General features: G+C 48.6%; 3 protein-coding genes across 3 annotated transcripts; all 3 read left to right on the plus strand.

Annotated features, from left to right (window-relative positions):
- Window positions 1–2,439: 2,439 nt before the first annotated feature.
- PtrM4_050140 (uncharacterized protein) lies at window positions 2,440–2,816 on the plus strand (the record flags this gene model as incomplete). Its single annotated transcript, XM_066104850.1, has 2 exons — window positions 2,440–2,613; window positions 2,664–2,816. The coding sequence occupies 2 exons, from the start codon at window positions 2,440–2,442 to the stop codon at window positions 2,814–2,816; spliced, it is 327 nt and encodes a 108-aa protein (XP_065959414.1).
- A 2,128-nt stretch (window positions 2,817–4,944) lies between these two features.
- PtrM4_050150 (ZnF-C2HC domain containing protein) lies at window positions 4,945–5,346 on the plus strand (the record flags this gene model as incomplete). The annotated part of the gene is made up of 1 exon (XM_066104851.1): window positions 4,945–5,346. One exon carries the CDS (start codon window positions 4,945–4,947, stop codon window positions 5,344–5,346), a length of 402 nt encoding a protein of 133 aa, XP_065959415.1.
- A 2,900-nt stretch (window positions 5,347–8,246) lies between these two features.
- Window positions 8,247–11,542, plus strand: PtrM4_050160 (calpain-B; the record flags this gene model as incomplete). The annotated part of the gene is made up of 3 exons (XM_066104852.1): window positions 8,247–8,666; window positions 8,714–8,900; window positions 8,949–11,542. The coding sequence occupies 3 exons, from the start codon at window positions 8,247–8,249 to the stop codon at window positions 11,540–11,542; spliced, it is 3,201 nt and encodes a 1,066-aa protein (XP_065959416.1).
- Window positions 11,543–12,977: the final 1,435 nt, after the last annotated feature.

Here is a 12,977-nt window from a genome sequence, read left to right on the forward strand (position 1 = left end):
TGTAACTTGCTCTAGTAAACTCGTAGCCAGAGAAGGTATTTGCAGCGAAAATATTTTCAAAAAAGTATTCAAATGCTACCAAAAATGACATATACCGCCCCATGCATCCAACTTAGTCACACTCGTGGAAAGAGACAAAACCAAAATCAGGAAGCTTCGATAGCAGCAAGGTTACAAATATCATGTCACATCAGTTGTGAGCTACATCTAGGGTAACCACACTTCATCCATATCTACTAGTATGGATATTATCGTAATATGGATGGCAAGCTGGAAAGGCTTAATATAGAAATGAAAAAATGAAGGCATTCGCTGCAAGACTGGTTGTCGCACAATAATGACCAGGAAGAGAGTGTGCGACAGGACGCGGACTAGAGCGGCAACCGCACTGTGGATGTAGAGAGAAGACACGTAGGCATCGGGCATAGGACAGAGATGAAACACGGAAAACGACTATGCACAAGCAAGGAATCTCTGCTGCAATGTGACAGAGAGCGTAGTACTTCGTAAACTTCTTCGTTCATCCATGTATAGCCAAAGTCGACCACGATTTCGTCCACTCGATCTGGCAAGCGCTAACCTCATTAGGTTAGTATCATCGATGCGTCGGTATAGCTTCATACTACACGTACTCTATGTCCCCCCTACTCCAGTACGCGGGCCTTGATATAGTAAAAAATCAATCGCGACTGTTTATTTTTGATTATGCCATGAGTTGCCAGCGTTTGGCGCCATGCACTCATTCGTTAAAACTGAGGTGCTGTTGTAGGTTACACAGGCGCTGAGCTTCATGGTAGCGAGCGAGGCAGCCTGTCATTACTCCACTACAACCAAAGTATTACATTAACACAGTCCCCTTAGGAAAAAAAGGATAGCCCAATTTAGGCTGGAATGATCTAGTGGTAGTAAAACGCCTAAGTAGTCGTAATGTTGTGATGGGATAGTACGCCGTAAAGACTTATCCAAGCATGATCTTGAACACAGTTATCTAAGGCTTGAGTCCTGCTATGGTACTCCAGACACATCTTGCGCTTCCGTACTGGAATGACCTTGAAACGAGCGTCGTTCCCTGTCGCTAGAGCTACAACTGGAATCAGGCATCGATTTCGTGCCATGGTCGTCTTTGCTGACTGCGTCCTCGTAATATAGTACAGCACTGGTGTCGAATTGTACCTTTCGTTCCGAGAGAGCGACTGGTCGAGGGATACGACTGGCCTTGCTCGTATGTGTACCATTTCCACCAATATCACAGGGTTTAGCGAGGGCACTAATGTTGCAGAACGCCCCTGGGCGCGGTGGTGTTGAGGAAGCCTCGACTTCTGCATCCTTCATCCCTGCACAGAGAATTATGAGGTTGGCTTGGCTAGGGGTTCTTTTCGATCGCCAATTTGCTCCGTCGGTGTAATTCTTTGAAGTCATTTGGGTGCGGTTTTCCGAAGGCAGCCGTTGAGATTTTCAGTTCAGACTCCACAACTCGTATCTGCAGTCACACTAAATTGTGCACAATGAAGAGGTAACTAACAGTTACCCCGCATGTTTGCGCATGCACGGATCAAGAAGTCTCACCGTTCCCCGTATACTTGAGTTTTAGATAGACGGGCTGATAAGGCAACTCGGAGGTCTATGACACAGCGATATCAGTAGCAGCGCATCGATGTCACTTGCGATAACGAACCGGTGAATGATAAAAGCTTTCCCGTCACAGGTTTCCATGGCTTGCAAGTTTTTCCGGCATATTTCTTATAATCCGAATTTTGTTATCGGCTTGCGGCGACACTGTACTCGGCAGCATGTCGGCTACTTAGAAGTAAGATGGTCATGCGTAAGCCAGAGGAAGTAAGCGGACGGAACATACCGCGACTCACTGGAAACGTATGCCAAATGACACCTACAAATTAGCTCTGATCCAAGATTTAATGTCTTGCCACTCTTTATACAACTTCACTACTTTCGCTGCGAACAAACATGCTTTCTTGTTTTATATCATCTCTGTGTTTTGCAGACTTGGACGACGAGTGAGAAATCTCGTCCTCTTGTAGAGTCCCTTTTTCTCCGTCTTACGCGCCTATCTAGGTTAGACAATACCTGGGCAACGCAGCCTCTTCGTGTCAAATTGTTGACGTCAGCTTAGCATCTCATCGAGCACATATCATCTGGCGGCCAAGGCGACCCATGTCTTCAATCTAATGCTGCGCTGTGGCGCTTTCCAACGCATTCAATAAACTCATAGTTTTTCCCTCTGCGTACTATAAATCAATCCAATAGCTTATTCGATCACTATCTTCGAATTCCCGCATATCACTATATACGCACTGTGTAACATCCCACCAGTTCCACATTCCTATACACTTATCACTAATCGGTGACACCCGACTGTTACCTTCGTCAACCGAAACCACTTCAGATCACCCGACCTTCCATAAAGCCATCTAAATCACCATGAAAATCATCTTTCATACCGTTTCGGCATTGGTGATGGTTTCCCAGGTGCTTGCAGCTGATTACGTCGGACCGCTGGATCCGCCACGATTTGGCTGCTGTGATCCAAACCACCGTCGAGAGGGCACGTTCCGTCAGAGCGACGGAACATGCCGCGTTGGAATCGAACATTGTGTAAGTGTTCTACAGTTTTTTTTTCTTCATCTTAACTTACTTCTCTCTAGTGCTTCCTCCGTGACGGAACGGACCAGTGCTGGCAGTATGATGTGTACACGGAGGGCGTAGGCAATCTACAATGGAATACTGGCGGACGGTGTAATAATGACCCGGATGCACATCCTGTTTGGACAGTCGACTGGAACAGACCTTGTCCCTAAGGTCTAAGACTGCTTATTACCGCGCTTTCGGTCGTTTTCTCCTAAGCTGTTTTAAGATTCAGATAGTAGAAGGACAGGGTCGGTAAGGTCGGCAGAGCTCTTGTCGAAATCATGTACGCGATGATTCTTTAGTTCATTTGTCAGCCAACACGGTTGGGTGTCCGTGCGTTAGCCCGATACGCTTATCAGATCTTCTAGCATCTTCTACTACCTTCACTATCTTACTATCTACATCATGTACTTACGTATATAAGCACACATCTATACTCCGTAGAATAATCAACCAGTTCTCTCTTTTCCGTTGTTTGCCCACATCATTATGTTAGGGGTAGCTAGCGTGGTACTGTAGAGGATATAAAACTTTCGCGCGCACAAGGAAGAACTCTTTTCTCATGACCGTATCTAAATACAAGACCGCCAGGTGATTATCTTCCTGTCAAGCGGGCGGAGATATCTAGCGTTAGTGCAGGCTCATCCATGTAGCGTGCAGGTTTATCAAGCTTGCAAGACATGTCAGCCAGCATAACAACCTAGTTTCACCAAGTCTAGATTATACATTACATTTCTGAGGAAGGTTGCGTATTAATATAGCTTCAATGTAATCACGCAGTCGTGTTGCACGCATCTACCACAAGGAGTTTCGCTAGGCATATTACCGGAGGTCAGAACAAATACATAAGTCCCGGACTATAACTGAATGCTGCTTTCTGGTGATGGAGGTTGCTTAACTAAATTTCTGTGGGGCTAACAAATTATTGAGCACCCCGGGCATCTGGATTTATTCCTTCGGTTCTATTGAGATAAAGGGGCTACGATTAGAAGCAAGTGAGCTCAGGATTTCTGGAGTTGCGAGTCGGCGAATGTGGAACACACATCCCAAGATAACAATTTTTACTGCGGACCATACTAACGAAAATTGCAATTTCATATCCAAGAGAGTATAAGATATGAGATAAATTGCTAGATGGTGGCCTTGATCGTACAAACGGTATTTCAGTTTATATGATGTGGTGGTTAAGGAAGCAGATGTAAATAGCCAACGAATGAGTATGAGCATATGCTGCAAATATAGGACTAATAAAGGGCTTTGTGGGCTAGTAATGTCTTACGCGAAGTATTCGCGCTCTGAATATTATAATAACAACTGGGCCTGCGACGTGGAGCCTACAGCGTCTAAGACAGATAATAGCACTAGTGAGATTTTCAGCGTCAAAGTTAGGTTTGAGGTAAAAAGGAAGTGAGATTTGAAACATCTAGGGAGAAAGAGGCCCAGTTTCTAGAGCATGGAACACAGACAGCAAAGTCAATTAGCTTTGAAGAAGGGGCAAATCTAAAGTAGAAGAATTGCTTTTCCTAACGGATGCGGTAACCGAGCACATTATGTGCGACGGAGTGGACTGGTCGGAGTGGACATAAGATAAAACAGGGGTGCTACCCGAATACAGCCTTATATGATTGAAGCTCAATTGTAAATGCAGCATGGCAAGACTCAGGACCTATCCAATTGTCATGGCACATTGTACAGTAATATGTTTTATAAGCGAGTGCACATTACAAGCGAGTGAGCACCCCACCAACTTTCTTCAACGCGCAAACTTTAAATAATTATGGCACCCCCAACTCAAGCCTAGAAAGCTTCTTGTGAGGCTAATATAGGCCTTGCTATCTTAGCTATCTAGCAGAAACAAATTCAGACTGAATCTCGTGCTGCGCAGATGTTTAATGTCTCTCGCCATACACTCCACCGCCGACGCGCTGGCAAGCCTGCACGACGCGATTGCCAGCCTAACTCAAGAAGGCTTACCTAGAGAGAAGAGGAGGTGATTTTTGACTATATACTTCAGCTGGATAAGAACGGATATGGGCCTACCTACGCTGATGTACGAGATATAGCTAATAAGCTGATAGCTGCGCGCGGCGCTAGCCCTGTCGGCATCCACTAGCTACGCAACTTTGTTAAGCGTACAGACAGTCTTCAGACGTGTTTCAACCAAGCGTACGATAGGCAGAGAGCTCTATGTGAGGATGCGACATTAATAAGAGGTGGTTTAAGCTTGTAGAAGAGACAAAGGCTGAGCTTAGTATCTGCGATGAGGACGTCTACAACTTTGATGAAGCTGGCTTTATAATGGGCAAGATTACAACGCAGCTAGTTATAACAGGAGCAGAGAGGAAAGGCAGGCCGAAGAGTATTCAGCCAGGCAATCGCGAGTGGGTAACGCTGATCGCTGCTATCAGCGCTGCTGAGCTGATGCGCGATCGGATCTCCAGTCTTGAGAAGGCTAACAGCGCAGCCTCAGCGCGTAGGCAGCGCTCTAAAAGGCATATACAGAAGCATGGAGTACTTATAAAGGGAGCTGGAGAGGATATACTGGCTCAAAATGAGGCTGACCAGCAGATTGCTCATGAAGAGCGTCAAGGAGGAGCGCGATTAGGCCTCAGCCAGCGCGCTCAAAGGCGCTGCACTAGGTGCAAGGAGACTGGGCACAACTCGCGCACATGCAACGCTAATACTGTTGATATAAAGTAATCTACTGTATCAATATCTAGTAGTAATATTATTGCGTTGTTAAGATACGTCGCTTTAAAGCTGTAGAAAGTTGGTGGGGTGCTCACTCGCTTGTAATGTGCACTCGCTTATAAAACATGTTAAGTTGTAGAGAACAAAAAAGTCAATAGATTCGAGCAAGAAAAAAAGGGTAGCTGGTCACGAAGATTTCTGTTGGTTGCTCTTAGTTTTCGAGCCACCGTACGTACGTGGCGAGCACGTGACTACGTGCGTGGCCCGTGCCGTGGGGTGGGATTCAGTTCGTACGCGAGCTGCAGCCCACCTCCTCTAATCAATCATAACCATCTACTTCAACTCGTTGCAACGACCGTTACTTGATTCAACCTCACCTTTGCCGTATCAACAATTTCCTCAGAAGTGGACATCATATTAACTTGCGTAAGAAGAGATTGGGGGAAATACGAATGACGACCCATAGAGTGTATTGAATGAATATCCCTAAAATAGGCTAACAAGCCAATAAACCGTACGAATTAGATGATTGGACAGGAACATTGCAGAGTCACTAGTGGCGAACACATGTTCTTGGAAGACCACGAAGATAGCTGAAGTGTGAAAGATGCGGAAGCTGACAATAGCTGGGGTGCAGCTGATATGCGCGTGCCGGCGGGGATCCGGCTCGAGACTTTTATATTGCGACACCGCAGAAGCCTGTCCAACTTAGACTACTTTCGAATATTTATCATGACTTTGGTGATGAGCACCCTATAATTAAACATGTCAGATACAATTGGAATTCATTGATACATAGGCGATCAAATATTGAGGCGACAGATTCTAAGTCAATCCACGCTTAACAGCGCGCAAAAAATGTGTTCCTTTATCAATTTACAGCCGCTTCGTTGCTCGTTTGATGGGTGGATAAGTACTTTTGCGCGCCGGCGAATGATGGTTTGGAGAAGGCAAAGAGGGCAACAGAAAAGGTGTCGAGCCGAGAGATATGTTTCTACCTAGGTAGGAATGCGAAAAAACTGAATCAATGTTGTTCTGATTGATCTTGGGGCTCGGCGTAGGGGCTGAAAGCTCGGCCATCCTGCCACAGCATATGTATAGATGATTTTGTTTGAGTGTAGGTAGTGCACGGCTGGGCGAGGAGACGAGATCGGGTGCGGCAATTGTCGAGAGTCCGATGACGTAATCGAAAGGAATGTCTCGTGGGGGCTCAAACTTCGGCAATTCGGCTCGCCATCACCAAATACCCCTTCATCTCAGCCTTGGAGTTAGCCCTACGACATTGCGTTCGATGTCGACTTCGACGCGTGTTCTAGACCTTGTGATATGGGGCAATTACCGCCTGCTCTTACCTACCGCAAGTTCGTAGGACACTGTGCACATGGACACGATAAGATGACCAGGAGGTCGCCGTTGGTCTGGAATTTCCCCCCCGAGTGGTCAGCTTCCGTCTGCGCACATGCACAAGCGTTGCAACAGCATGCGCGCAGTGCCATCGGTCGGCGTTCATACTTTACCAATCAACCCTGGACTTTTTTCTCGCTTCCAAGGGAGATCTCTGTGTTATCGACATTAGCCGCATGATTGGGCTGATGCTCAGGAATTACGGTGAGATTATACCCTCGCCAAAGGAGTGCAGGAGGCTCACAGTGTCGCTCATAGGGCTGAGCACTACGGCTGACATGCACCGAAGATGCTATCGGTGACGTGAAAGTAATGCGTCGGTCCTCTTTCGCTTTGTGGACTTTGGCTCGAGTGTTTGTGGCCGTCACCACTCTTCAGCTGAGGTGGGTCGGCTGAAAATCAGCACCCCTCCTAACTCATGCAGGTACAGCGAGTTTGGAGCGACGTTACTACCAGGACTCTGGGCAAAATGAGACATCGCCAAATTTCCGGGATCGAGGGCGTGGAAGAGACTGCCGCAGCTTGAGCAGGGCAGGCGTCCCTGCGTCACTCTACGTATTTTGTCAACACCTTGATACGATCTCAGCAGCACGCATTAGATTCCGATATGGAAATATCTACATCATCAGATCGTGGTCTTGCAAAGCACCCCGCAGCATCTCTTAATTCTCAGCAAATGTCCAACATCAGCTCATCCACGGACCGTTGCACCAGTGCTATACTAAGCCTGTAAACCAGAAACAAATATATCACACCACGGCAGCTATCTACAGTGCGTCAATCAACCAAGACCACGGGAAGCGTCCCGGCGTCACTATTGCATGCACGCATGTTAGTAGGCAAGCCACTCACCTCCAGTTTGCTAGCAGATGGCGCCTTCTTTGACATGTTACAAGACGAGGAGTCGGTCAGGCTCCCGGCAGTAGTCGACTAGGAACGGCTAGTGGGCAGCCCCTAGCTAATCTTGCATCGCGCATTGGCTGTCCATCCCGTTCTCGAACGAACAACAAGATCCCCACCAACAGCATGACACAATGATCTCGCCGTTCTATTCGTGGCCAGCCCGAGCCTGCAGCTCGAGACAGAGGACAATGCAGCCAAATCCGATCATCGTTCTCTGCCTCTCCGCTCTTTGAAAACGGCGACGACTCCAGTCAAAATGCATGATTTCGGGAGCTCCGCGAACAGCTGATTTGCAGCGGGATGGGGAGCGGGGCTCCAGCGGCTGCGCCGAGCACTGCCTACATGTCTGACTGCCCCACTTATTTTCTTGTAAGCTCTGAGAATACCACACCATACTTCGCAGCTCGTCAAGATGGTATGGGGGCTGAAAGGACGTACATATAGCAAAAGATATATAAATTATCCGCGGCCCCCAATGAATCTCATACGCCCCATTAGCACACGGCCCCTCACTAAGCCGGTCTCCTTCATCACTGATCATGGCATCCAACGGTACTCACGACTTCATCCATATCACAACCCCACACTCTAGGGCGCCCAGTATGGTTCAGGAGGCGCCAGCACCCGCTCTACGTCCACGTTTTCCAGTGAGGAAACAAGCCCCTCAGAGAAACATTGATGAATTCTGGCACAAGTTCACTACGAAACACCCTGGCAAGATATTTACTATCTTACCCGACAACCTTTATGCCAAGCGCGCCGCTGCACATGCGCCTAGGGGCTCCATTGCCGGAGTCAATGCACTTGCGTCCTACGAGGAAGCTAGGGAGGCATGCACTAGAAAGGTGGCCAAGATCGTCAAGGAATGCCGACGCCTGAACCAAAAGTACCGAGACCCGCATTTTGACATAGAAGCCGATTTCAAGCGCCACCAGGCGTTCCCAGATACACCACCCGACTGTCTTACCGGTCTTAATGAAGAAAAGACTGAATTCAATCCCTTGTCAGTCAAGCGGGTAGAGGTATGTATACCTATCTTCAACGATACACTTTTGTTGACGCGTCTTAGGACATTTTCGACCATCCACAGTTCCTCATAGAAGGCGCCACAGCCAACGACGTACGGCAAGGGAATGACGGTGATTGCTGGTTTATGTCTGCATTGGCAACAATATCGAATAAAGATGGCCTGATACAACGGGTATGTGTGGCACGGGACGAGAAGGTCGGCGTATACGGTTTCGTTTTCCACAGAGGCATGTACCTGCAGCGCGCGCCTGAAAATCCCATCTAACTCATTACAGACGGCGAATGGATATCCGAGGTTATCGACGACAAATTGTATCTTATCAAAGAGGACTTCGACGAGGCAAAACTCGAACGCCACCACTGGCTAGAATTACAGAACCGTAAAAGTCCAGAGGATGAATACCGTACAGTCATGCAGACTGGTTCCCGAGCGCTATATTTTGCACAGTGTAGCGATCCCAATGAGACCTGGCTTCCGTTACTCGAAAAAGCTTTCGCAAAGGCGCACGGCGACTACAGTGCGATCGAAGGAGGCTTCGTGGGCGAAGGTATTGAAGACCTCACAGGAGGAGTTACCTCCGAAATCTTCGCAACAGATATCCTGGACAAGGACAAGTTTTGGCGCGAGGAGCTCATGAATGTCAACAAGACTTTTCTGTTCGGATGTGGTCAGATGGGTGGCATCTACGGGGCACGAAAAGGCATCCAAGAGAAGCACGCTTACTCCATCATGGAGGCTCGTGAAGTTGATGGTCAGCGACTATTGAAGCTCCGCAACCCCTGGGGGCGTTCAGAGTGGACTGGTCGCTGGAGTGATGGATCCGAGGAGTGGACTCCGGAGTGGATGAAGAAGCTCAACCATAAGTTCGGTGACGATGGTGTCTTCTGGATCTCCTACCAAGATATTTTGCGCACCTATCAACATTTTGATCGCACAAGGCTCTTCGGACCAGAGTGGACCGTGTCTCAGCAGTGGACGAGCGTCAACGTTCCTTGGAGTGTTGACTACCTCGATACCAAGTTCAAAATCCATCTCGCCAAGGGTGGTCCTGTCGTCATCGTGCTTAGCCAGCTCGATGATCGCTACTACGAGGGTCTCGAGGGGCAGTATGAATTCAACTTGCAGTTTCGTCTGCACAAAGACGACGAGGAAGAATACATTGTCCGCAGCAACGGTACATACTACATGAAACGGTCTGTCTCTACTGAGCTGGATCTTGAAGCCGGCAATTACACTGTCTTGCTCAAGATCAAAGCCACTCGGAGCGCGGAAAAGCCCACGCCAGATGAAGTTATCCGGGAAACGTGCACCAAACGGCGCGAGAAGCTGCTATCGATTGGTCTGTCCTATGATCTTGCCCACGCCAAGGGACAATTCAGAGAGCAAGAAGAGGACATGCAACAGCGTCTCAAGGAGCAGAAGATCGAACGCAAGAAACTGGAGATGAAGCAATCGTACGAGCGCGGCAAGAGACTACGGAAAAGGGCTGAGCTCCGTGAACAAAAGAAGGCTGCCAAGGAAACTCGTAGACTCAACAGGGCCGGCGATATGCAGGAAATTACGAGAAAGCTGCAAGACCTGCCTGGCCTTGGTATCAATGTCGAGGAAGAGAACCGTGTCTCGGGTGACGACGAAGCCAAACCACTTCACCAAGCTGTTTCAAGACATCATCGCGGATCAAGTACAGGCTCTCTCCGCGAGCGGTCGGAAAGCCCTAGTGGCGGTTTCGGGGGCCGAGGGGGATACAACAAAGGCCGTGATGGATACAACGTGGCGTTGCCAGGAGCACTACAAGGTCGTGGTGGTTACAATCGCGACACTCATGGCAACGCCATGTCCGAAACGTTGGCTCTCCAAGGCCGCGGTGGATACAATCACAGCCCACAAGGGTCTTCCAATGCTCACAGCCAAGGTTTCCAAGGACGTGGAGGTTACAACCAGAACATGTCTGGCGAGCTACAGGGCAGGGGAGGGTACAACCAAAACATGCCCGGTGAGCTTCAAGGTAGAGGAGGCTACAATCAAAATATGCCTGGAGAACTCCAGGGTAGAGGAGGGTACAACACGGAGTTACCCGGCATGTATCAAGGCCGGGATGGCTATAATGGCCGCGATGGATACAACGATGGGCCCTTGACGGATTCGCCAATGCCAACGCCACTGCCAACACCTCTTCCAACACCCATGACCGATGAATTCCGGCCGGGTACTCCATCCCAGATAGCTTACAGCCCTCGTCGATCTCCCGCTCAATCTCGCCGCGCAACCCTCACACCAATCCCTGGTGTACGCCCAGGTATACAGGTCAGCCGCGGTCGAGGCATTAGCGTATGCTCGCATCGTGCACACACTCCCAATGATATATCTGACGATTCTTCATGGGATTCCGAGATTGATGGTCCTTGTTCGGCCGATTCGGGCCTTTCAGATGATGATGAAGACACTCCGCGAATTTTCTCTGACCGGCATCCGCGGTACGTTGGGTACAACAGCGCACGCTATACACATGTCGAAGAGGATGAGTTTGAGAGCGATCCCTGGAACGCAGTCTGCGTCGTCAGCCTCCGCGTTTTCAGCAAAGACAACACCGATGTCACCATTGAAGTCCAGAATGGTGAAGGGGATCGCCGCAAGAAGAACGATGGCGACGATGCTAGTGTAGCTAGCATGGGCATAGCGAGGAGGAAAGAAAAGGAACTAGATGTGGACGATAGTGCTGCGGATGCTACCAGCCCGATGCGTACCAGGAGCACAGGGCTTGATGATGAGCTCATCAAACGGTCCAGGACCGAGGAAGCGGAGTTGGTGAGCCAGGTGGGAACTGCACCGGCGGGAATGGAGAGAAGTCGCCAGGGAACATTGAGTTAAACACCAGTAGAAGTTTGAGGGGGGTGAGTTGCTCTTAGATTGAAGATACTTTGGGGAAGCCCTGGTGGTTCACGGTACTTTCGGCTCAACGTGGCGTTCTCGGTAATGACTTTACCTGTCTTTGAAGAGTAGCAAAATTGCATTTTGTAATTATTGGCATAGAATTTCCATCACGTCGCTTGTTTATGTCGATCTCTAGCAGCAGTAACGGTGCGCATGTGCGGAAGATTCATTTGGTGATGCATGGTCACGTGATCGATGACATCATGAACGGGTGATTAGCAGTCACAACGGCCTGTCTTCCTGCATCACTTCATCGCGGATGACACCACTTGGAAGACTTTTCACTAAACTCATAGTTATACTGTAAAGTTTTTTATGTTTTCTCTGGTGATTTTTTGACACTCATGTCGTCGAGTTGTGATCATCTCAATCGCTCCGCCGTACAGCACTTCACCTTGACATCGCACCATCGTGTTTTCTCCCGCATACCGTGCATACGAGCTGTCGCTTATCGCAGAAGTAGGAAAATAATGTGGACCCATCCAACTTGGTATAGCTGCGCTCTGAGCATGGTTGTTATTGGCGGTCCCGCGACCCAACTGTGCCGCAATTCTTAGTGGGAGTGAGGGTTATTGTCTCATATTCTTCGATCACGCCGATCCCAAACCACAACACACTACATCTGTTCTATTCGCGTTCGCAAGCCACTGTATCCAGACATGGGCTTCTGTGAGCCTTGTTCCAGTTACAATATTTCGCTGGAGAGCTTTACCTCGGGTGCTAATCGTTGCTTCGAGGGGCTGTATCCAATAATTGCGTACGGCCCAGAAGAAGACCAACAGCTTCGAAAGGAATACGATCTCTGTGGAATGATTCTCGAGATGATTGAGAATACAAATTTGGTTGAATACATTTCTGAAACAACCTGGATGAAGGGCATTACGGCGACCTTCTTCTTACAGAAGGCTAAAGAAAAAACTCATACCCTACCAATGAAAGTACCCTGTATTTATATCAAGATACGATCTCCTCTTGGATATACTTGTGCAGCAATCAGATCGGCCTCGGAAGACCCCTTGAAGTATCCTGGTTTCAGTCGTCTTCTTCCACAGAAGCCGGCATCCCTTGATATACCATTAATACGTCACTGGTTGCAGAAATGTGACCTCGAACACACTCAGTGCTCTGAGATCTCGAACTTGGGAAGTTCCACGAGCCAGTTGATAGTCATTGATGTCTGTCGGAAATGTATTGTGTCGGCACCGAACGATTGCCGCTACGTAGCGTTAAGCTATGTATGGGGAAACACAATGCAATTACAGCTCAGTACGAATAATATCCACAAGATATCACAGGATATGGGACTATCTGGTGCATCGATTCCACAAACCATCCGCGACGCAATGGCGTTAGTGGAAAGCTTAGGCGACCG

The sequence above is a fragment of the Pyrenophora tritici-repentis genome, chromosome 10, assembly GCF_003171515.1.
Source record: "Pyrenophora tritici-repentis strain M4 chromosome 10, whole genome shotgun sequence".
Lineage (NCBI taxonomy): Eukaryota > Fungi > Ascomycota > Dothideomycetes > Pleosporales > Pleosporaceae > Pyrenophora > Pyrenophora tritici-repentis.